This window comes from Caloenas nicobarica, chromosome 1 (assembly GCF_036013445.1).
Source record: "Caloenas nicobarica isolate bCalNic1 chromosome 1, bCalNic1.hap1, whole genome shotgun sequence".
Classification (NCBI taxonomy): Eukaryota; Metazoa; Chordata; class Aves; order Columbiformes; family Columbidae; genus Caloenas; species Caloenas nicobarica.
In genome coordinates, this window is record NC_088245.1 from 85622207 (window position 1) to 85646724 (window position 24518).

General features: G+C 41.1%; 1 protein-coding gene across 3 annotated transcripts in view; it reads right to left on the reverse strand.

Annotated features, from left to right (window-relative positions):
- Positions 1-24518, reverse strand: part of TSPAN9 (tetraspanin 9) — a 166719-nt gene that overhangs the window by 4084 nt on the left and 138117 nt on the right. For all 3 annotated transcript variants that reach the window (XM_065641053.1, XM_065641062.1, XM_065641047.1), the window contains 5 exons: positions 4876-5067; positions 3185-3259; positions 2204-2305; positions 949-1080; positions 752-835 (listed from right to left, as the gene is read on the reverse strand). In XM_065641053.1, the coding sequence (XP_065497125.1) occupies positions 752-835; positions 949-1080; positions 2204-2305; positions 3185-3259; positions 4876-5067 (585 nt within the window). The remainder of the gene's footprint in view (positions 1-751; positions 836-948; positions 1081-2203; positions 2306-3184; positions 3260-4875; positions 5068-24518) is intronic.

Below are 24518 nucleotides of genomic sequence, written 5' to 3' on the forward strand. Positions count from 1 at the left end.
CCAGAACTCCACTGCTGACCTGTCCAGCTGTAGTTTTAGAAGTCGTTCTACAATAGCCATATTTCTCAAGCTTCAACACTGATCAGGGAACTTGCATGTACATTGTTCAGGCACACAGTGATGTTCAGAGGCAGCTCTGTCAGCTTTTTGCCTCCACCTGTGCTCTCTCAGGGCTCTTTGTCATACATGCAACAATTTTTCAGAATCAATACATATGAGTCACTCTTCCTTTTTACCCAACAACTTGTGCTTCTTTAGCCAGATAACTGTGACTGAAAACATCAGATTCAGGTATTCTTCTCCAAAAGCAGAGTAGTGATATAGGAACGCCAAACCTTAATAGACTATGATGATATCTCTGTACTTCTTCTGTAAAACATGTCAACCTACTGAGTTCAGTGGCCACGATTTGACTAATTCTGGCAAGTTCTAGAACTTGTTTCAAGAATTTGAAAAAACAGTTCCCTAGGGGACAGGGTAACAAATGGCTAAACATGAGAACTCCAAAGTGGTGCTCTGAAGTCAAAATGTAGGTAAGCAAAACCCCACTGCAGCATGTGTTCTTTGCAGGACTGACAACTGACCTGCTTCCTTTCTGAGTAGGTGGCCTTAAATGAACTCATAAAACCAATCTGATATTTTTGAAATCACGACCAAACTCAAAGTGATTGAGCATCACTTTTTACACAGTAGAATCAAGAATGATGACAGCAAATCAAAACCATGTTGACAAATATCATACCAGTATTACCTGCATTATGAGGATGCACATCCCAATCGAACCAAGGACATGTTTATTCTCATCAAACCAGGTCATAACCCTCTCGTAACATCCCTGAAATTATGAAAGATGAAAATTGAAATCCTGAGGTCACATTTTATTTCATGTGCATTCCCTCTTTTTCTTCCTTTTCACCCCTCCCTTGACCTGAGCAAAATGAGCCTTACTGTTTTCCACACTAATTCAGTGGAGTTCCGTCCACAGTCTTGGGAATTTTCCATACAGCATCGGTCTGGAACAGTGTTTTCTCCCAGCACTGGGTACCAATCCGTAAAGTCATTCACACCACAGCATTTCATCTATGAAAAAAGTACAGGATTAATAAACTAACTTAACTAGCACAATTTGTGAATCATGCACCATCACAAACTTTTACTTCCACTAAACCACTGCATATTTTTAAAAGGCCTGCCATAATACTTCTGTATTTTTAAAGTGCTTCATGCTCAGTGATCACTAAAATCAACCAAACCAACCAAACAAAATAAACCCACAAAGAAAATAAATGGTCCCATGCCCAAGGCATATTAGTCTTTTTTGCCACAGGGACATGAGCCCAAACAACTAAATATAAGGTAATCTCTGCCCACAACTGCTGAAAGGCAAAAGCCTAGCTGCCAAAGGTGCAGTTCTTCCTGTGCAGGTTTTGCTGCTTCTCCTCTGTTTCAGATCATCTATGTGACGGGCACAGAGAATCTTGGAGAGAGGTAAGCATCTTTCACCTTATAGAGTACACTTTGATCCTGGGTGCTATAGTACTCCCTGGATGTTCAAGAGGGCAAAACCAGAAACCAAAGCCTGCATTAGCCATCTTTTAGACTTGGTGTGGATGTGACAGTTAATAGACTACTGTCCTGGGTCATTGGGGGAAGCAATGAGGGGAGGTGGTCTGAGTCAGGTGACCACGAATTAACCAGTTGGAGTATTCCATCCCATTCACGACATCCTAGATATAAAAGGTGGACACCAGGACTCTCTCTCTTCTGCTGGGCCTTCTGCTGCTTCGCTTTGCTGCTTCTTCGTCTCTGCTTCTTTTCTGCTGTCCCTGCAAACTGAGGCATCATGACAGACTGAATCTAGTTCCGGTTGGCTGCAGGGTCCTGCTGGAGTAGCTGCTGGGAATTGCAAGACTGGTTCTATAATATTTGTTCTGCTCTATTTTTCTCTATGTTTATTTAGTAGCATTAGTAAAATGTTTTCAAATTTTCCAACTCTCTTCTCTCTGTCCTTATTTTCCTTTCCTCTCAAAATCGCCTGTCCTTAGTGAAAAGAGGGAGGAAAGGGGAGGGAAAAAGGGGGAAGAGGGTTAAGAAAAATACATCTGCCACGGTTTTTGATTGTCTCCCCGTGATCAAACCACAACAACTACAGCAGCCTTTACGGCCAAATTGTTTTTTTTTTTTTCTATTGAGAAAATGTTACCTCTGCTTGAATGATATTCCATGCATTTTTCAGTCCAACATTGTTTTCTGAATTGTACAGCTTCATACCTTCCTTCAAATCCTTCTTTGCACTGTCACTCACCTGCATCATGTAAAAAAATACAGGAAGTCAATGCGCTATTTCGAGGAAAGGACCAAATGGTACACTTACATATAGAATGTATCTCTCTTACCTTCTCTGACCACAAACTTAACATGGGTAGAAAAGCCCATCATAGCTTCAAGACTCTCACAAGTCAGTGGGACCTTTAAGCACCTGCCAAGGCCTAGTGTCTCCCTCAGACTGCAAAATACTGGATTAATTCACAGGAGACCAAACAGCTTCCCCTCTACTAAAAGTCCATCATACAGTCATCATATGATCCAAACTAACTGAAGAGTGATCAGCAGAAATCTGAGCTTACTTTAACTTTGCCAGATACAGCTGTTGGCAATGCCACACAGCAGCCTCTCCTACCTGTAACCTTGACAAACTCTCTGGGATTGCCCAGCAAACTCTCTGGGATTGCCCAGTCAACTGAGCCAGCTGGTGGCATCTGGAATAACCTGTGAATATCTCAGGCCTCTCTTCTCCAGTCCTGTTCAAGGGTTGGCCCTAAGAAGCTAACCAGGTCCTAAGTAGGACCTCTCACAACACAGGTCCACAAGATGATCAGCTTCTTGCAGAGACATCAAACAGCTATGTTGAAGGCTATCTTAGCTTTTAGGAGAACACTAAAAGGTAGGCCCTGGACCACGGATTTATTTCAGGAAGGAAACTGGAAAGCTCAGTGGCCTCTCCTCTCCTCCTCACCACTTTTTCCTGCAGAAACAGCTTACAGAAAACAGCCAGGATCTCAAGGTTAAACCTTCAACAAAGTGAAGACCAAGGAGAACCCACATACCTCCATTAAACAAAAGCAAACTGAACCTGGTTTACATGCTAGTACAGTTAATGAATCTATATGGCATATTTGCTTACCTTGTCCATATAAATGAAGAACAAAATTAGTAGTATCAGCTCTGCCAGGAGAATTATCAGCAAAATGATGAAAAACTAGAACAAAGAAAAAACAAACAGTATATGAAGACTTGCCAACTAGAGAGCAGAGCTGGGGCTGCTATAAACTCTGAAGACTATAGGCCTTGTCCTCTAAACCTTTCCTCTACTGCCAAAAACACGAAAGTTTGATTTCAAACTATTCAGGAACATTGAAGTATCATATTTCTGCTAAAACTCCTGTAGGTCTCACCATCAATGAGGAAACTGACTGTCTAGCATTCTCTAAATCTTAGGTTTTGCCATACTACCAGTTTACAGGTTTCAGCAATGCTTTTGTCTTGCACCTTTGACTGCTGTCACAGCACGCAGCCCTGGTAGTCTCCTTCATACAGACTACAGAACAGATGCTAAACCCATTACCGCAAAGATAAATTTGACAGGCTTCAGGAGTGAGCTTCTAGCAGGTGACTGGCTGCCCACATCTTACTGTTGGAATAGTCATTACATTACTCAGCAATTCTATTCCCAACTCTCCGTAGCTGAAATCTCTCTCTGCAGGGGCAACCCAAGTGTAAGCTCCAGTAGTTTCTCACTACTTTTCATGCCCACTATTTGCCTTTATGACATATCCCATGCAGCCACTGGAGGAGATGTAGTATGCATTGCAGCAAGTTCTCCAACTGGAAACTCATGATAGTCATGATAGTGAAAAAAGACTTTTGCAGAACCTTGTCAGAATATAAACACTCTTAAAAAAAAGTATTCAGCTGCTGTTGCACTCTGTGGATGAACGACACAGGTCTCATTGTTCTCTGTTTTCCTACAAAAAACCTACATACAAAACCAAGCAGCAGATAGCAAAAAACAAGTACACGTTTGTCCTCCAGTATAATTCTCTGAGATGCTGCCTAGATGTTGCTCCACACCATATAAGGGAGACATACACAAGGAAACTCAAGTGTTCCTTAATGTCACAGCACCTGTGATTCATAAGCTGTGACTAAATCGGAAGCTGTCTGTTTTGAAAGCAGTTCTCTCACCTTCTGCCACAATACCTCTCTCTTTGGGGTGGGGAAAAGCATGGTGAAGACTCTTAGATTTATGCAAGAGGAGTGACCCATACTGTGTTTTCTGAGAGGGGTTCCCAATCTCTGTGCTTCAGTGCTGGACAAACGCTGCCAAGGATCCGATTTTTTTTTTTGGTAAGGCCTGGCAGAGACCCTGACTTCTTAACTTTGGGTCAGATGGTTTCCACCAACCACTGACAAAGGCCTTAGATAAAGGCAAAATAGTAAATTGCCATAAGACACTTTAAGAGGCATCCAAAAGCAGCTGCGTGTAAGATTTTTTCAGTCAATCCTTCCAACGGACATTTCCAGAGGACTGTCCAGGTTGACCATACAGTTCATGTTTAACCATTCAGAGATAACTGATAATAATTTGCTTTGCTATCTAATACATTAAAGCAGTAACAAGGATACATTTGCTAATACACAAATGATATCTTTGTGACCAAAGCTGTGGGATGTCATACTGCAGGCATACAGAAGATTAAAAGCCAAAGGCAATGTTACAGTGATCCACAATACTTTATTGCATTGGTCATTTAAATAAAAACACAACAAAGCAACAGTCACTGGTCTTAGTGAAAAGAAGTATTGATATCTTACACTCAACAGGAGGCACTTGTTTTCCTTGATAGCACCTAGGCAGCCCAGAAAGCCGGTCACCATGATGACTGTGCCAATGGCAATTACTAGGTTGGCAGCTGAAAGCGATGGAAAGCTAGGAGAAAACGTGGCAAAGTTTCCTTGTGACACTGACAGCCAGATGCCCACACCCAGCAGCCCACAGCCACATAACTGTAAAGAGAAAAACAAAAGATAGGTTTCACCATTAAAAGAAATGGCACTGGGTCCTTCCCCTCAACTCTGAAAGGAAAGAATTTCTCATCAGGTAACTGTTCTGCGGTAATGCTCTCAGTGGCTTGGTGCTGAAACAAAGTGAAACTAAATGTTCTTACCTAGACTTGGTCATGTCACCTATACTTATTAATTTACTCAAAAGCCATTGGATGGCAGAATTATCTTTTAAAAGACTCAGCACATGAAACCAGGGCTACCCATTGATCTTCCAATAGCACAACCCAATGCAATTTTTCTGTACGAAGACAAAAAACCTTATTTGAAATAGTGCTCCATTGCACTTATTTCTGCAGTCATCTACAATGTCTCAGAGTATCCAGCCCCATATTTCCTCATCCTAGGGCAGGCAAAGAAGACCTGGAGGTAATTACAATTAATAGTATCATTTCAATAAATATTTGTCATAAAATGCTCAGTCCCAGCAGCCAGATTGGGTTGAGTTCCCATAGCTTTACTGCTATTTGCCAGTGTTCAATACCGCAAAAATCAGATTTCTAGGTTTATTATCTGCAGGAAGCTCAGAGTATCCCCCCGCCAACTCAGAGTGCTTTGCTCCAATTTACTTGGACCATTGCATGGGAAAAGTAAAACAGCACTTAATCATTACTCACAGTGATATCCCAAAGCTGCTGGTGTTCACCTGTCAGCAGTGACGAACAAAAGGAACAAAAGTTCTTGCCATCAAGCAAGTTCACCACATCCAGCCTACCCCATTGTGCTTGCATAAACTTACTTTTTCTCAGATTGGAAACTCAAGACCAGATAACAGCATATCCACTAAAATGGGGTTCAATCCTGCCTTGTGATGAGCACTAATCCTGCATGATGAAGAGCTACAGACCTAACTTTCTGGGCAAATATCCCTCCTTCTGTCTGAGGTGATTTTACCAGAAGGGCAGATAGTTCAGGGTACAACTGGCACCTTTTGGTTTTGCTGCTTCACAGAACATGAAAGAAAAACTAGAACAGTATCTTCCTGCATTCATGTCACCTTACCTATGAGTCAGGCTTATGTTTTCATAATCATACACATGGCTATTTTCTTTTACTTCCCCTGTGACCCTTCTGTCTGCTCTGAGACTCCTTCCTAGTTTGCTTGAAGCTTTTGAAACTACTTTGCATCTAGGGAGATTCACTGGTTTCGTGGAGAATTGTGACCAGGAGTAGGCCTTATGCAAGATGCTCACAGGTTTTCCCATGAGAGGTAAAACATCTCCCAATGTACCAGGTCTACAAGAGCTAACATCATGCAAAGCATAAAAATACAGGGTTGTGTAGGCACAGAAAGAGAATAAGAGATGGAGATTATCTATACTGCATTGGTGGTTATTTCCAGGCCCCCTCGCACCTAAGCATTAGCTTAAGAATCTGGGAAAAAAATCCCACAACTGTTTAAAGCTCACAAGCACATGCATTGGCTAACACAGAGGAAACTGTAGGCATTCTTGAAAGGAGGCTGGGAAGTACCTCTGCTTCCAAAACTCAACACACAATAACTCCACAGTGTGATTTGGGGAGCTCTGCATCACTGGGTGTGGATAAATGTCACAACATTTGTTTCCTGTAACAGAGCTGGATGCAGCTGCAACACGAATGTGTTTAGCAGCAAAAAGTCAAACAGCTACTATCTGACTGAAAAGACTGGTAGAAAACATACATGCATGCGGCAGGAAAGGGCGACAGGACTTTCACCTCTTCCCCTAAATCTGTCCTCTCCAATTAATAGTCTTCAAGTGATTTCTCATAGCCTTTCACTGTATTTCAGCAAGGTGAATGTGAACTTGGAGTAACAGAGAACTGTGGGGGGGAAGCAAAAAAGAAGTATCCTGATCACATCCTGCTGCAGGACCCAGTGGACATAACCACAGGTTTAAACTGTCTGCAGTTCATGGAATCAGTCACTCTATTGCTCCTGCTTTAAATTGCATCTATTCTGTCCTTGAATTGCTGCAGTTTTGGTGACTCCAGGAATCCACTCTGTGGCTCAGCTGCTTCAACCATTCGATGAGAATCACAGGCAGTTGCTCAGGCCGAGAGCTTGATGGTTCAGGAGGTTAGATGCAGCTCTCACCACACAACTTTCATTTAAGGTTTTAAATGGCATTTCTAAGCTGCCAAGGCTGTACATTGCCAATAGCTGATAGCACTTCAATCAGTGACTTCATAACACTCCATGGATGAGACTGTAAATGTTTCCAAAGAAGTTTCTACTACCCCTGCCAAAGACTTGAATTGTTCAGTGTAACTTCCCCTCAGAGCCTCAATTCAGACCTTAAAGGTTATTCACAAATGTGTTCCTTGGACTTTCATACTCATCACAGCCCGAGCTCAAGTGTTTTGAAAGAGGGCAGTCAATTCTGAAATCATCAGGCCAAAAGCAGCAAACCACCGCAGACAAACAAGGTGGTGGTGAAAGCAAGATCAGGGCAAAAGGCTTACAGAGGAAGGGCAAGTAAAGGACAAAAAGAAGCACAAGTGACCAGTGGAAAGATCAGCCCATGAAGACTTGCACCTCAGTATCCAACTCCAGTTATGAGGATAGTAGCAATACAGGTAGAAAAAAGAAGCCCTTACCAGCATCTCTTTAACATTTGGAAAGAACCCAACACAATCGTAGACAGAGTCTAGAGTAGAAAGGTGGCTCTGAAATTAATCCAGAAGGCTCATGTTTATGTTTATTTAGACAAAGTTAGAAGCAGCCAATGGCTTAGATGAGGGAAGGGAGAGCTACCTTCAAGTACAGGAAATCTGGAAAGTGACAGGCCCACTGCTGGTCCATGGGATGGACATGAAGATGGAAAAGGACCAAGAGCAGAAGGAGAATCCAAGCTGGAGAGCAGAAAAATGGACAGATGGCCTTTGTCCCTCTAACTGGGTCTCAGTTCAGGAGATCCTCTATATACACTACCGGACAGATGATTTCTTCACTTGGTTGTGGTAGCCACACTAGTATTTTGGTAAACTCAGGAGCAAAACTCCTTGCTTTTTGGCAGAAAACCAGTCACCTACCACACCTCCACCTTTTCACAATGCCTCTAACAGGGAAGAAACATTTGGCATTTGATGTGAAACATTTTCAACAAAGGTCTTGTGGATTAGCAACACACCTGTGCTGTCCCTAGGCAGACCACTATGGAGATACAACTCAAATGCCAGACATCTGAATACATGAATAGAGGAATCCTTTACAATGCAAAACGAAGTGATATGTCAGCTGAGACAGCAGACATGTCCACATTTGCTCGTTCTTCCTGCAATTGTAATGTCCCACTGAAGAAAACCACAGAATAACTCCTTTCCAACTGCTGTAGTGTTTTCATTAACATGCCAACATGCACAATGTGATTAATAGGTCCCTTCAGAGCTGACAACACACATTAGTGTAGTACTACAATTATACCACAGTATCTGCACTGCTCACACCCTCACCATGGCTGATTCCCAGGCCCACTGGGCAAGCTAAGGAAAGTTCTCCTTTTCACAGACTTTTTACCTCCCAGACTAAGATTTCTCCATCCCTAAATTACACCAGAAGTGCAGATTACATTAAAAAATCAGGTGATGGAGTGGCTATTAAAGACTAAGGCTGATCTATGCAAACAGGATTATCTACAGTGACTGAAGAGACTAAATAGTCACAAAGACTTCCTTGCTCATTGCAGGGGGTTGGACTAGACGACCTTTGAAGGCCCCTTCCAACCGAAACAATTCTATGACTGTATGAGTTGGAAGAGATTTGCTAATAGACACGACAATCTAAAAACTTCCACAAGGTGGCATCACATACCAAATAGCACTAACAGTTTTAAGTCAAATTTTATTTTTCTCCTTTCCAGAGCTCCTCAATTTTTTTGCTTACTTCTCTGTTTTTATCTCTGTCATTCTACTGGTAGCAGTACTGTTGATGCTAAAATTTATGCTTTAAACCTTAGGTCCCAGGCCAAATGTTTTTCTCACTCACGCTTCCTAAAAAAAATCTCAAATAATTCCACTGACTTGGAACTTAATTGCATACAACCATACCAACCAAAGCTACCTAGAATTCTAGCAATCAAATAGCTTTCCCTGATACTTTTTTGTCTACCAATCTCATTTTCTGTACAACATGAAGACAGCTATTTATTCTCATAGGATCTACCTCTTTCTGTTTGGTACAACGGAATGCTGGCAGGTGAAAGCAGCAAAAACATATCAAGTCACCTTATTAATTCCTTTTTCACTATATAATTAGATAATATATGCTGCTTGGTATTTAATTGCATTAGAGTGGAAAATGGTTTGACAGCATAATAAACTTGACTGGATCTTTCTTCTCAAAAAATGTTGGTTTATTTCCCTCTCATGATTAGAAATTATCATCCTCCAGGCAACTATCAAATCTCTCCTTCCTCTGGTGTTTATTCATGAAGGTAACTGCAGAACACTATCATAAAGGCAGTCACATACATGGATACACAGACTCTTACTTATAGAGTAATTTAGTCAAGCTATGACACACATATTTTGAGCTTGAAAGCTAACAAAAGGAACACCAACTTTTCTCACAGTTTCTCTCTTGCTTTGCTATTTCACTATCAAAGCCTGAATTCTCTTCAGTATCTCAACATCTATCTGTTACCATCACTATGTTGAGAAAACATACAGCATTCTAGGAGACAGTAAAAGTCTCAAATATTCAAAAGAAATCAGAAATCCAGATAAGCCCAGAGAGAGACAAACCCAAATGCAAGTCTTTCCCTAACAAGTGCTATCATTGGAGTGGGAAAGGGGCTCTCTTATTTCATTCAGATTTTTGAGCATTGTGTGAACTAATATAACAATACAAACTTAGACAATAGAGCATCATACCCAGATTTAGTTGCCTTAACCTAAAGAAGATATAGTAAGAGTTTACAAGACTTTGGGAGGGATAACACAGATGGTCAGAGGTATGCCAAGACTGACAGATTGTACGGAAGGAGATTGTGCACAGGATTATCTGGCCTGGGAGGAATTATTAGACAGGAAGTGAATGAAATATTCACAATTCTAGACATCAGTATGAAAACCGAACAGTCTGTCTCTCTAATATTTTCCAATAATAGGAACAAGGGGAATATTAGCAAGCCCTATGTAGTATGTTTTGCTTCACATAATTTATCAATTTACTTCTCAGTTATGCCATAAGCGATTACAAGAATCAAGTATTGTGGCCACAATAGTCAGTAAGGGCTAGATAATTTTATTTATTGCTAACAACACTTGTAGTTTCCTAGTATATAAACAAATAATGACATTTCATGCTTCTCTGAGTACGATATAATGCTTCTCAATGTGAGATAATGCATGCAGAATTCAGCAAAACTAGCAAGCATCAAACAAGTTGGGCTAAAGAAGAGGTAGGATATGCCATTCTGGTAAGGTTTATTAATAGAATAATATTGATAGACTTACCATTGAAGTAACCCATTGAACAGCACTGGGCAACAGGAATCTGATAAGGAAGATACTACCTAGAGGAAAAGGTATGAGGGCCATACTCTTGGGGGTTTTTTTGCCATCATTCCATCTCATGCACACAATTTGTGATGGAAAAATAGCACAACTAGGCGTGTGAGAGAAAAAGAGTGGCAGGAAGATTTCTTCTTGGCATCAGACTTACTATTAATGGTTAAACACCAGGGGAGCTCTTAACAGACTTGGAATAGAACAGAGACATACAGAAACCAAACACCAAGAGACAACCACTAGGGACAAAAACAAGCAGCAAATGTCTCAGTTTGTACCTCCACTTTGAATAACATGCCCTGGGCCATCTGTGGCCCAGTTACAGAGAACATAAAGCTTCCTACCTTCCTCTGTGCTGTGTTAAAACAACCAATCTTGCTTGAAGCAAAGATGATACAATGAAAAATACATGGAACAGCTTAAATATGCCCCCCCATAAAAATGGCAAAAAGCACAGGAGGTTTGTTACAAGGAATTACTAACAGCATGACTGCAAAAATAAGTGTCAACACTGGGAACTAATTTCAGGACAACTGCAGTGACAAAAAGACACTCTGAATTAGGCTTTTACAGGCCTCTATTGAAATAATAAGCCAACAGCAATATGACCTCCACCAAAAGGACCAGCACGAAGAAGCCATGTGGACAAGCAGAATGTATCACCAAAGGCTGGAACAGAAAGGTTTTTCAGTGTCCATGTGACTTTTAAAACCTTCCCTTCCGTTGGGGTCAGCAACACTTTGGAAGAGCTGCCAGTAATATTTTCCCTCTGTTCGGTAAGTCCTACAAGATAAAGGTTACCTATCCTAGCTCTTCTTTTCAAGATAGAGAGATCTTCCACCATTTCTTCACTTACATACCGGTGCCCCCGGCCCCACGCCTCCGGGGTTCACGCACCATACAGAACGCTGGCCAGCTCAGCGCCACAGTGCGGTCTCGAACTCCTGGACTCAAGCGATTCGACGGACTCTATCTCCCGACATTGCTGGGACAACAGGCGCGCGCCACCGCGCCCGGCAACCCATGGGTTCAAGCTGGAACACAAGAGGTTCCACTTAAATGTGAGAAGAAACAACTTCTCAGTGAGGGTGACGGAACACTGGAACAGGCTGCCCAGGGAGGTTGTGGATTCTCCTTCTCTGGAGACATTCCAAACCCGCCTGGACGCCTTCCTGTGTAACCTCACCTAGGTGTTCCTGCTCTGGCAGGGGGATTGGACTAGATGATCTTTCGAGGTCCCTTCCAATCCCTAACATTCTGTGATTCTGTGATTCTGTGATTCAACTGACCCTCAGACCAGACAATGTGCAGATGAGGTGAGTGGCCCTCGTGAAGCAGCACAATCTTCTCACTCTGTCCTTGTGGTTTGGTCTTTTTTTGCCCCCCCTCTCCTTTTATGGTATCTTAATGACCTCACAGGTTTCCTATGGAAGCAAGAAGCAGTAGGCTGTTCTTTCTGACTATGCAGGAATTTTTAAAGAAAACTTCTATGAGAAACAAAAATGGATATCATCTTTAGCAGCTGGAAACCTGATTCAAAGACTCTTCAGATCAGCAGGAAGAGTTCACATGTGTGCATTTTGGATTTGGTGCTTCACTTGGAAGTAGTATGGTGTGGAAATTCGAAACAGTAGGAGTTCAAAAACCCATCATCCTGTCCTCACGGACACAGCAGTCCCTGTTCTTGTTTCAATACACATTAAGTTTTGGAAGATACTAACTTGATTGTTCACAGAGATCATCACCACAAATAACAGCATTTTTCAAACTATCACAATACATTAACTGCTCTGTTGAGAACACAATATTAATGAAAGCAGGGGGCGACATAAAAGGGAAAGGGCACTCAAAGCTCAGCAGTAGAGCTATTTCATTCATTTACCATCAGACAGGGGTGCTCATCTTTTGCTTTTCCAGTATTCTGCCCTGAGTTACAGATCAGAAAGATTGTTCTGGATGGAGGCAAGGATGGGAACTCCATGGTTTCTACTGCTTCAAAACAGAGATACTTTCTGTAAATTAAGGTTTTGGATGCCACTTGCCACTTCTGGATTTGAGTGGTTCATCCATTTCAGGAAAGGGCTGGTGCTTAAAGGAGATTTTCAGGTAAGCCCAGATAAATTTTCCTGCTCTGTCTCGATAATACACAGGATTAAGAAAAACTGGGGCTTAACAGCTGAAAATCTCAGAGAAAGACTCTTGCAAAGCGAGATAATCTTCTAAACATGATGCAAAATATAGCAAGGACACAAAAATCTGAGTTGTTCTTTAGCCATAGACTAGAAAATGAGAATGGAGTATGGAAGTGGGTGAATACACTTAATAATACCTACTTAGTGCTACTGTCATAACAATATAGCAAAGATTTAAACCCCTCTACAACGTTCCTATGAACTGGATATTGATGCAAGAAACAGCAATTATTTTGATGTTTCCTTTTAGTCCAGTGCTGTAACAGTTGTAATGACAGCTTACATGTAACAGAAGGTACAGAACTGGAATCTGTGCAAATGCTGACCCCTCCTTAATTCGTCTGCCAGGGAAAGCAGTTATCCTCTTCCTGGAGTCATCCCCCAGCTCTGCTTCCCATGTGCCAGGTATTTGTGAAAAGGTGCTGTATGCACCTTAACTTTCATGTAGGCTGCCAAGCCTTATTTCTGGAAAATGTCCCTCATTTCAGCATCCAAACAGTGGGCTTTATCAGTCTTCGTGTTTTTCATGGGCCAATGGTGGCACCTTTAGCTGTTCCAGTTGATTTGCAGGCACCAGATATATTTTTCCCATATATTCCATCACTGCGTTACCAAAAGCAGAACAACAAAACTTAGAAGATAATTGATAAAGCCAGTGGTTTGCTTTGCCAGCACCTTCTTTCTTTTGAAGGGCAAACTTTTACTACTCTGATTTGTAATGAATTTGTGGGTTTTTTCTGCACAGGTATTTGGCGGGGTATTAATGGAATGTTTCCCTTCAAGGTATTCAGGGCAGTTTCAGAAATTGACTTTATCAGAAGTTGCACAAAGTATTGCTTTTCTTGGGGGGAGGGGTCAGTCATGAGTGGTGTTCTCCAGGGCTCAGTGTTGGGGCCAGTTCTGTTTAGTCTCTTTGTCAATGATCTGGATGAAGGGATTGAGTGCACCCTCAGTAAGTTTGCAGATGACACCAAGTTGGGTGGGAGTGTTGATCTGCTGGAGGGTAGGAAGGCCATACAGAAGGATCTGAACCAGCTGGATCAATAGGCTGAGGTCAACTGTATGAGGTTTAACAAGACCAAGTGCTGGGTCCTGCACTTGGGTCACAACAACCCCAGGCAGAGCTACAGGCTTGGGGAAGAGTGGCTGGAAAGCTGCCTGGTGGGAAAGGATCTAGGGGTGTTGGTCGAAAGCTGGCTGGACATGAGCCAGCAGTGTGCCCAGGTGGCCAAAAGGGCCAATAGCATCCTGGCTTGTATCAGGAATAGTGTGGCCAGCAGGACTAGAGGGGTGATTGTGCCCCTGTACTCAGCGCTAGTGAGGCCCCACCTTGAATACTGTGTTCACTTTGGTGCCCCTCATCATAAGAAAGACATTGAGGTACTAGAGAGAGTGCAGAGGAGGGTGATGAAGCTGGTGAGGGGCCTGGAGCACAAGTCTGATAAGGAGCGGCTGAGGGAACTGGGGTTGTTTAGCTTGGAGAAAAAGAGGCTGAGGGGAGACCTTATCGCTGCCCACAACTACCTGAAAGGAGGTTGTAGCATGGAGGGTGTTGGTCTCTTCTACCAAGTAGCAAGTGATAGGACAATACGAAACGGCCTCAAGTTGTGCCCAGGAAGTTTAGGTTCGATATTAAGAAAAATTTCTTCACGGAAGTGGTTCTCTTGCATTGCAACAGGCTACCCAGGGAAGTGGTGGAATCACCATCCCTGGGGGTGTCTAAATGACATATAAATGGGGTTCTTAGGGACATGACTTAGTGCCAGAGTTAGGTTAATGGTTGAACTCAATGATCTTGAGGGTCTCTTCCAACCAAAATGATTCTGTGATTCTCTGATTCTGCATCAGCCCCCAACCTGTGCTAGTGCATGGGGTTATTCCTCCCTATGTGCAGGACCCTATACTTGCCTTTTTTGAACCTCAATAGCTTCCTCTTCGCCCAGCTCTCTAGCCTGTCCCGGTCTCACTGAATGGCAGCACAGCCTTCTGGTGGCCTATCAGCCACTCCCCACAGTTTTGTTGAGGGCACACTCTGTCCCTTCAACCAGGTAGTTGATGAATAGTTTGAAATGAAGGTCAGGAAGGACAAGATGCTCATTGGAAGTAGTCCCCATGGATTTACAAAGGGGAAATCATGCCCAAGGAACCTTATAGCCTTCTACAATGAGGTGACTAGCTTGGTGGGTGAGTGGAGAGCTGCTGATGTTGTTTGACTTTAGCAAGGCTTTTGACACTCTCTCACATAATATCGTCGTTGACAAGCTGGCAAAGTATGGGTTAGATAAGCAGACAGTGAGGTGAATTGAAAACTGGCTGAACAGCCAAGCTCAGACGGTTGTGACCAGTGGCACAAAGTCCAGCTGGAGATTAGTCATTAGTGATGTACCCCAGAGGCTGATACTGGGAACAGTTCTGCTTAACCTCTTCATTAATGACTGGGACAATGGGACAGAGTGTACCTTCAGCAAGTTTGCATATAAACTAGAGTGGCTAATACACCAGATGGCAGAGCTACCATTCATAGCAACCTGAACTGGGTGAAGAATTGGGCAGAGAGGAATCTCATGAAGTTCAACAAAGTGAAACGTGAAATTCTGCATCTGGGGAGGAATAAACTTATGCACCAGGACATGCTGGAGGCTGACAGGCTGGAAAGCAGCTCTGCAGTGGAGAGCCTGAAGTCCTGGTGGACAACAAGCTGACCACAAGCCAGCAATACAATGTCATAGCAAAGAAGGTTAATAGCATTAGGAAAAGTGTTTTCAGCAGGTTTGAGGGATGTGATCCTTTCCCCCTACTCGGCACTGGTGAGGCCACAACTGGAGTGCTCTGTCCAGTTCTGGGCTCTCCAGTACAAGACATAGACAAATACAAGTAAGAGAATGGAGCATCTTTCATTTGAGAAGAGGCTGAGAGAGGCAGGATGATTTATCCTCAGGGAGAAAAGGCTCAGGGGGATTTCATTGATCTATATAAGTACCTGATAAAAGGCAATGAAGAAGAGGGAGCCTGACTCTTCTCAGCAGTGCCGAGTGACAAGAGGCAATGGGTACAAATTCAAACACAAAATACTATGCAAGAAAAAGCCACATTTTTAAAACAAAACCAAAAACCTATGAGAGTGATCAAACCCTGTAGTAGTGCTGTGGAGATTTCAAAACCTGACTAGACACCGTCCATTGTAACCTGTTCTAGCTGACCCTGCTTGAGTGGGGGTGAGGAGACTAGATGATCTAAACAGGTCCCTTCCTACCACACCTGTTCCATGATTATATTAAGGAGACACGCTCTCAGATCTTAATAACTATAGTCCAGCTGTATTCTCTACTATGCACACATACACTCTCTTTTTTTTTCCCCCCCCGCCCAGTATCCCATGTCTGCCTGAACAGGTAAAAAATAAGCCCCCTCCATTATTGACAGGTTGTGTTCAACACGAGCACAGCCCTGATTTGCTAGTGATTGTCATTAATTATTAGGTGGCAAACATCTTGTTCATGAAATCCCTATGTGATAAATTGTCAGTAGTTAAAACATAAGTGTGGAAAAAAGTAGCAATAGAAAGGGACTTGGAGAGACTGGAAAAAAATCATAAACTTAAAGGAAACATCCATCTGCAAAATTATATTCCCAAACACAGACTTTCTGCAGGATGATATGTGAAAAGATATAAAAAGCAAAGTGTCAAAGCAAATGAGACATTACTTTGGACTGCAGTAATTCTTGTTCCAAAACTTCACAGCTATTTTGAGTGGCATGCACAAAGGTAACAAAGGCAAAACCAACAAAACTGTCCCTGCCAGCAGCTGTGAATGAGAGGCCCAATTTAGTTGTGCCAATGTCAGTATCATCATCTTTTTGTATATAACACACAAAACCCAAAGTGCAGTAGGTAAAGACGACTGAACATTTGAAGGGGATTCAGAGATGATGTCTGAAGAATTGAGATGTATACAACATAGTTAAGTGACAGTCAAAACTCAGATGGCAGAGAGGATAATAGGGGCAGACCTTGGACACAGTATTAGGTCCTCAGTTAAAAAAAAAAAAAAAAAAAAAAAAAAAAAAGGTATATAATTCATAAAGCCCATAAAGGACTTGTGGTTCCTACAGAAACATTAACCTTATTCATATATTAGAATGTACATTTATGCTGTCCTTGATAACAGACTTGTCAACAACTGTAACTAAGCATTATACATAATCTTCATTTTAAATTATCTTCTCATTAGTAAGCAAGAGGATAGGAGCAGAACAATTCACTAAGTAATTCATAATGAATTAAAATCCATCAGCCTAACAAAGTAGTTCTGAGAATTAAGCCTTATTTCCTAAACACACATAACTGTAAAGATATTTTTCTGAAACGCAAAGTCTGGGGATGAAATTCAGTCTGTCTTTAATTCTTGCAAATAAACCTATCTATGCAAACTTCAAACTGAAAACAGGCAGCAAATTGCAGTGCTGTCTTTTAATGCACCACTTTTTGAAACTACTTGTTAGAAGACGTAAGTTTAGGGTTTTTCCCTATGTAATAATATTAATTCAAAAATGGAGATCTGCTTTTAAAATGCCTCCCCTCCCCCGCTTTTAAAAATTTTTCCTAATTATTTCCATAAAGTTAATTTCACTTGAAATGAGAATCCAATCTAAAAACCAGCCGGACAGAAAGATCTTCTGAATTTACCTACGCCATGGAAACATTCAGAGCTTAGTTTGATAGCAAAAGCAAATACATGTTGCTGCTCAATCCCATTATACCTGCAGAACAGAAAGAGAACTGAATTTTGTTCTTCCAGTTTTTGGAATAATTATAAGACTATTTTACTGCAATCATATGCAAGCATAACAAATTACAAAATTTCTATATGTTAGCAACCATGATTTGGCTAATAAAATATTTTTGTCTCATTATTAAAACCTTTTTCCCAAAACATTTGATTCACAGACTCAAAACCAACACTCAAGGCTTTAGAAGGAAGAGACAATTTTACCAAGACAGTTTGCAGAGTAACAAGAGCAAGAACAAACAGTATATCTAAATTACAGTCCAAACTCCAGTATGTGGAAGCGCCAAGAGAAATCTATCAGACAAGACAGGAAATCATATTTTATTCCATTGATGGTGGAGAGAAAAACGAATTGAATCATGATCTGTTGACTTCCCCCAGTGCTCTAATTTTAGAGCAGCCTTTTAAAGCCTTTTGAAAACATAACTGCATGACTATTTAAGACTATATGCTAAATTCATATGTTACGTATTTGCACAAATGCAGGGGCGTGTATTTGCAGCACCATCTTCTAAGACATATGTCCCCACCTATTTATTCATGGACACTTTCTGCCCCACAAGAAGCACAGTCAGATTCTGGTCAGTCTGCCATCAAACATACATTTACAATGTTTAGCATTCACTGGCATAACTTAATGAAGTCTGGACACCTCTGCTGGTCACATGTTATTAATCTGTCTCTTTTTTTCCTGAGCCAATACTCCTGGAGCCTCTTTATCCGCTTTGTTTATTTTAATCACAGCTGCTTAATTCTGGTCTATCTCTTAATACCAAATAAAAGCAGTAGTAACAAAACAAAAAATCAGATGTTTCAAGGACTCGGAGGGGGAGGGTGCAGCAGTCAGCAACCCTCATCCAAATTTGTCTAAAAGGAGTGAAGACCTTTCTAGCCTCAAAGAAGTTACCATGACTTAAGATACTCTCTTGAAGATGTACTACAGGGCACAACCAAGAACATAGCATCTCACACACTTAGCACTCTCCATCAGCTCAAAAAATGCTAACAGGCGTAAACTGCATTCTGCAAATCCACTTGTATCTGTCTCTTTCAGCTGTTGGAGGCACTTCTTAGAAAAGATGCAAAGAATCAGTGTGAAGAAACTATCTACAAGAGTTACTTGTAAACCAATCACTGTATATGTGTGAGGTAAGTCTTGTGCTGACTAAGCTGGACCATCATGAACATTTTTCTCTTGGTCAATTTGTATGGTAAAACAGCACAAAATTCGAGAGGATTCACTCCTCTCTCTAATTCATGACATCTTCTGGCACCACTGATACCTGACTAAGGTGTAAAACTGACTTCCAGTTTTACTTATTTTATGTCAGACAGTAGCATGCCTTCAAGTTCCCAATGACCTTGTATTGTTAAAGCTTTCAGTAGAACTAGCATGCCAATACTAAAACCAACAGACAGCAGGAACAAAGGCAGGAAAACAAGTTGTTCGCCCTCAGCACTATCTGCTCTTCTTGATATTGAAGTACAATTTTGTGATGGAAAATAGTGATGATAATAAAAGGATGAATGGTTTTGCTCAGCATTCATTAGGGAAAAGATAATCAGTAACTATATTAGACCTACCAGAGAAAAGAATTATATTAAAACTGACTAATTCAGTGCAGATTTTTTTTTGTAGTATTCAAAGCTATCCCACCCTCTTTCTGTTAGTATGTACTATTTTGAAGCAACTACCTGGCAAATAACATCTCCCAGTGGCCTGGGAACACCTCCTACATATTCTTAAATACTCTGGCAAGACGTCTTCAATTATAAAGATTCTATGTGTTATCCATCCATTGCCTGGATCATCTGAATCTTGTTACTTTCAAAGACTTAAAAAAGCTGAGGCAAGTGAAACCTTCCACCTGCAGCTTGCTGGAAATACTACAAGGCTGAACCTGATTGTCTTCAAAGAGACTGCTAATAAGGACTGACATTATAAAGGGACCAGATAAATATAAAGGAGTAGGAGAGCAGCCATATGCTACACTGAGGAGTTACAAGCATCAGAAAGTAGGGAGGTGACTTGTCAGTTAACTGAATTTCACTTTCCCTTTCTGTCCAGAGATCTGTGTTAGGGATCTATGTTAGCTTCCTGTTAGTTCTAAAATACAAGATTCCCCATCTGGAAGATTAGATAGTAACACTTCTCTACCCTTCAGAGGTATTTTCTTTCTTTAATTACAGTATCCTCATGAGGAAAACCAAACAACTAAAGCACCAGAATAAATCAGGGAAAAGCTCAGAAACAAAAATAGAATACACAGAGTATGAAATAAGGAAAACCCCTCCATCTAACACCGCACACCTTAAACTTTTTTGTGTGCATTTTTGGTCATATTTTTCTACTTGTATGGCACTTCTGTAATGTCTACAAACTTCGAGCATGGAATCCCTCAAGAGGTAAGCCATATCTCTGTCTTCGGTTATGCTACTGACCTTCATGAACCTTACACTCGGAATCATCTCAAAGGACCACTCCTCACTGAGAAGAATTTCTGAGTGGCACTCTTTTACACTCTGGCATTTCTTGATGCTTGTCTTCTCAGTGCCATTTCGTGTTTCTGTATTTTGGCTCATTGTTTCCATGGCTTAAACTAATGTTTAACACTAGTTAGACTCATTCTAGCAAGGTAGTTCCTTGATAACAATGATGGTTTCACTGGCTTTACAGAAGGACAGATACATGCAAGCTGTGTGCAAGGCTGAGGCCTGTGGAGCCATGAAAAGTCTCTAAAATAAAGTAAAACATAACTATAGGCTCCTAAATCCATATTTGGATTTGTGAGTTTAACACAAAGGAAGGAACACTCTTCATCAAAATGAAGTTTTTTCATTTTTCTTGAGAAAACCCCAACTGATTTCAGGCTAAACTCATTCTAAGCCTCGACCCACCAACATTTTTCCTCTGATGTATATTTTTGCCCAGAATGATGTTTCTCTCTTATGAAGTTAGTGGGAATGCACAGCTATACAGTCTCCAAAACCACTAGTCTTTTACAAAAAATAGAAAAGTTTACTGTTGTGAAGGAAATACGCTTACTTGTCTTTGTTGGCTGTCACAGGATACCTCAGTGTGCATGTAACAGGACTAGTGGGTTCTCTGGAAGGTGACAGTTTATAACACCCACTATGTGGAAACGTATTTGTTTATACAGCTCTACTGGGCAACAGATGATGGAGCTGTCAACATTGGTTTTTGAACACTTGATGTCTTAAGGTATATAACCTTCAATGCTTTTAGTGATCAATTTGCAGAGCACAAATTTAGCTGTCCAGAAATGGCAATTTCCAGAGTCAGAAGTTTATTGATCTTCAACTTCTCACAATTTTGTCTCTGGGCTTCCTTTCTAGTCTTTCTTCCAAGCCTACTATACCTGGAATGTCCCTTCCCATGTGGGTTTGCCAAGTCATCAGCTTTTATGCATTACAGCCCATCTGGACAGACCTTGGGTTGTGCTAAGACAGCTCATTTACTACATATAGACCTGGGAATTATCTATGATTTTGCACACACAACATACTCAACAAGGCACAAAGATGAATCACAGACCAGTTGAGGTTGGAAGGGAGCTCTGGAGGTCATCTGGTCCAACTCCGCTGCTCAAGCAGGGCCACATAATGTCAGTTGCCCAGGAGTTTTTTAATATCTCCAAGGACAGAAACTCCACAGCCTCTCTAGGCAACTTGTTCCAGTGCTTGGCCACCCTCACAGTAAAAAAATGTTTCCTGATGTTCTGGTTTTGCCCATTGCATCTTGTGTTGTCACAGGGCACCAATGAAAACAGCGTGGCTTCTTCACATCCTCCCTGCAGGTATTTATATAATTGATTATATGCCTGAGCCTTCTCCAAGCTAAACAGTTCTGGCTCTCACAGCCTTTCCTCATATGAGACATGCTTAATCATCTCAGTGGTCCTTTGTTGACTCTCTCCACTATGTCCACATCCCTCTTACACTGGGAAGCCCAGAACTCCAGGTGTGGCCTCATCAGTGCCGAATGAAGGGGAAGGGTCACCTCTCCTCTACCTGCTGGCAACACGCCTCCTAACTCAGCTGAGCATACCATTAGTCTTCTTTGCGGTAAGGGCACATTGCTGGCTCCAATTCACCAGATTCTCAGGTCCTTTTCTGCCAAGCAATTTTCCAGCCAGGCAGCCCTCAGCATGCATGGGTATACAGAGTTGTTCCTCTCCATGTGCAGAACTTTGCACTTCCCCTTGTTGGAACTTCATGAGGTTCCTATAGCCCATGAAAACCAACTCCACATCATGATTATATTTTGACTGAAGCAGAAGGAACTCACCTGAAGCTAAACTGGGGCTCTCTGTAGCTAAAAGCATGAGCTGGTATATTTTGAGCTAAACAGTAAGGGCCACCAAATGGGCCCTAAGCAACTCATTCTTCCTGCAAGGGCTCACAAAGACACGTCTGTCACTCACATACAATCATTCCAATGGCTTATGGAGCCCATGAAGAGTTCATAATCTGGCAAACATAAGAAGGCAGAAGACAGAAAAGAAGAGCTGCCAGAAGCCACATTCGAAAGCTTAAGCAACACATAAGATCTCCAAATCTGTAAGAATGGCAGTGTTTAAACAAACCAAGAAAAGCAGTTCTACCTATATCAGAGGGATTGGTTACCTTCTTATACAGTCAGGATATCTTGATACTGCATATGAATCTTGGGTTTCATTTACTAGTTCTGTAGAATTCATAATAAAGCTCCAGTTGCTGACTTTACATATATGGAGTGTAATCTGCCTGCATTAGACTGCTTGTCATGATAAAATCATTCTGACTTGCCTCACAGAAAATATCTGACTGGAAAATATAGCTAATCCTAAACTGCAAGATGTGATATAGATTTTAATACAGACATGGATTACATGAACACTGACTAAAATAATCTTCCAACAGAGAGACAGCTACGGGATTTTGAACTTCCCAGTCTCTATCCAAAAAGCTTTCAAAAAATTGTTCCCATTCCACAAGTTAAAACAGCTTTTGCTTCAGCTGGAATACCCCAAACCACAGGCCTTGCTCACCTACCTTCATATAGGCTTCCATCTCTTTTGCCACATACATCAAGAAGAAGTTAGAGCGGCCTTCAATTATTGTTGCCAAGTGTGAAAACCAGCCGGGAAGACCACAAAGTCAGAAAAGATTTATCAAATTCCCAGTTTGATTTTATATTTGATATTATATATATTATTATTTTATATTTGATTTTATATTTGCTGACGTTTCTCCAATTGTCCTCTGACCTCAAACACATTACAAAAATACAGAAACCTAAGCAGTGATTGCTTTGCCATTCACAATGCACGTCTGACTGAGGCTTAAGTTCTGTGCCTTGCCCTCATAGACTTCTAGTTGATTCTTTTCTATATAAATTAGAATACAACTGAACACACCTCTCAGCTGTATAATGGAAGGCAATAAAAAAAAAAATGAAGTTGGTGCTGAGTTGTGAATAGTCGTCTGTTCCCGTGTAGAGTCAGAACTTCTAGCTCAAACTCCCTGTTATTTAAATTTAGTTTGCATTTGCAGCAGGCCTGATCTGAGGAAAAGCAAGTGAACTCTGCAACAGCAACTAGCATCGCCACCTCCCACAGATTAGCAGCTGGTATTCTTGCACGGCTTAAATTGCACCTTGCCTTTGCAGTTCAGCCACCTGCAAGAGGCACAACTCTTGTCTATTCACCTGCTTTAGGAGAGAGGTGAATGGGGACGAGAGTGCTCAAGAGTTTGAATAAGGATCAAATGAATATCAAATAAAAACAAGAGCATAGAACAATATATGTTAAGACGACTCATATATCTGCAAAGTCTAGCTTTGCTTACTCTGAATACAAGACTTATGAACAGCACGTCTTGCAGCAGTAACAGCTGGAGAGAGATATCACCGCTATCCCCAGATGTGGGAAAAGAACACTGCTATTTCTACGAGGAATCCTTTGAAGTGACCTCTGTTCTCAAGAATGCTTTTCTAATGGGCCAGGCTCAAAGCAGATTGATTTAAGTCACAGCTATTTAAACAACCAACTTTAATAATAATTTAAATCAAAAGCAAGAAACTTTGAATAAGTCATGGATTTTAACTCTGCATTGCTCTTGTATCCTCCGTTCAGCTTCCTTCCATAGATATTTAATGCATTTTTTGTCAGGTCAGAAGAGAATCTATGTTTATACACTTAGTCATCTTTTATTGTTGATGTTACTATGTTAGAAAGCAGTGAATGATATGCTTTTATTTTCTTTATGACTTTTTTATTATTAATGGTAATTGAGTTTTAGTAGAAATTTGAATTCAGTCAAAAGCCACAACACAACATTTCAACACTATTAGCTACGCGGTACTATGTCTAGTGTGCTGTATGGTGAACTGACAAACCATAGTTATAATTAAATGCTTTATTTAGCAGTGGAAACATAACCTGTAGTTAATGATCTGAACATTTCTGGTGACTGAACTCTTTAAAGACATAGAAACTGTAGCTCTTACATGCTAACACCTCATTTTCTTTATGTGTTCAAAAATATAAAGCAAGTTTATCTTCTTTTTCAGCTACTATTTTTCAGTACTGAATGAACTAGATGTTGAGAATAACTAAATGAATAATCTGAAACTAAAGCTACTGCAGTCAAAAACTGGTTTAGGCTTTCAGTCAGCTTTGCTTCCAGCTGCTAAGACCTGTACCAGGTTTTTTGCTTCCCTTCTTTGCAGAAATATACAGCAAGTATCCACTCCTTCACTATTTTTATTTAACTTGCATTTTCAGATATTATAATAATAAAATGGGTTGTCAAGATTTCAAACAGGTTTAGTTTTTCAAAAGGAGGTAAAAGGAGTTAAATTAAAAGGTGTCCGCCCCCCGCTTTATTCCCCCCTACTTCAGCTTAGAATGTAGAC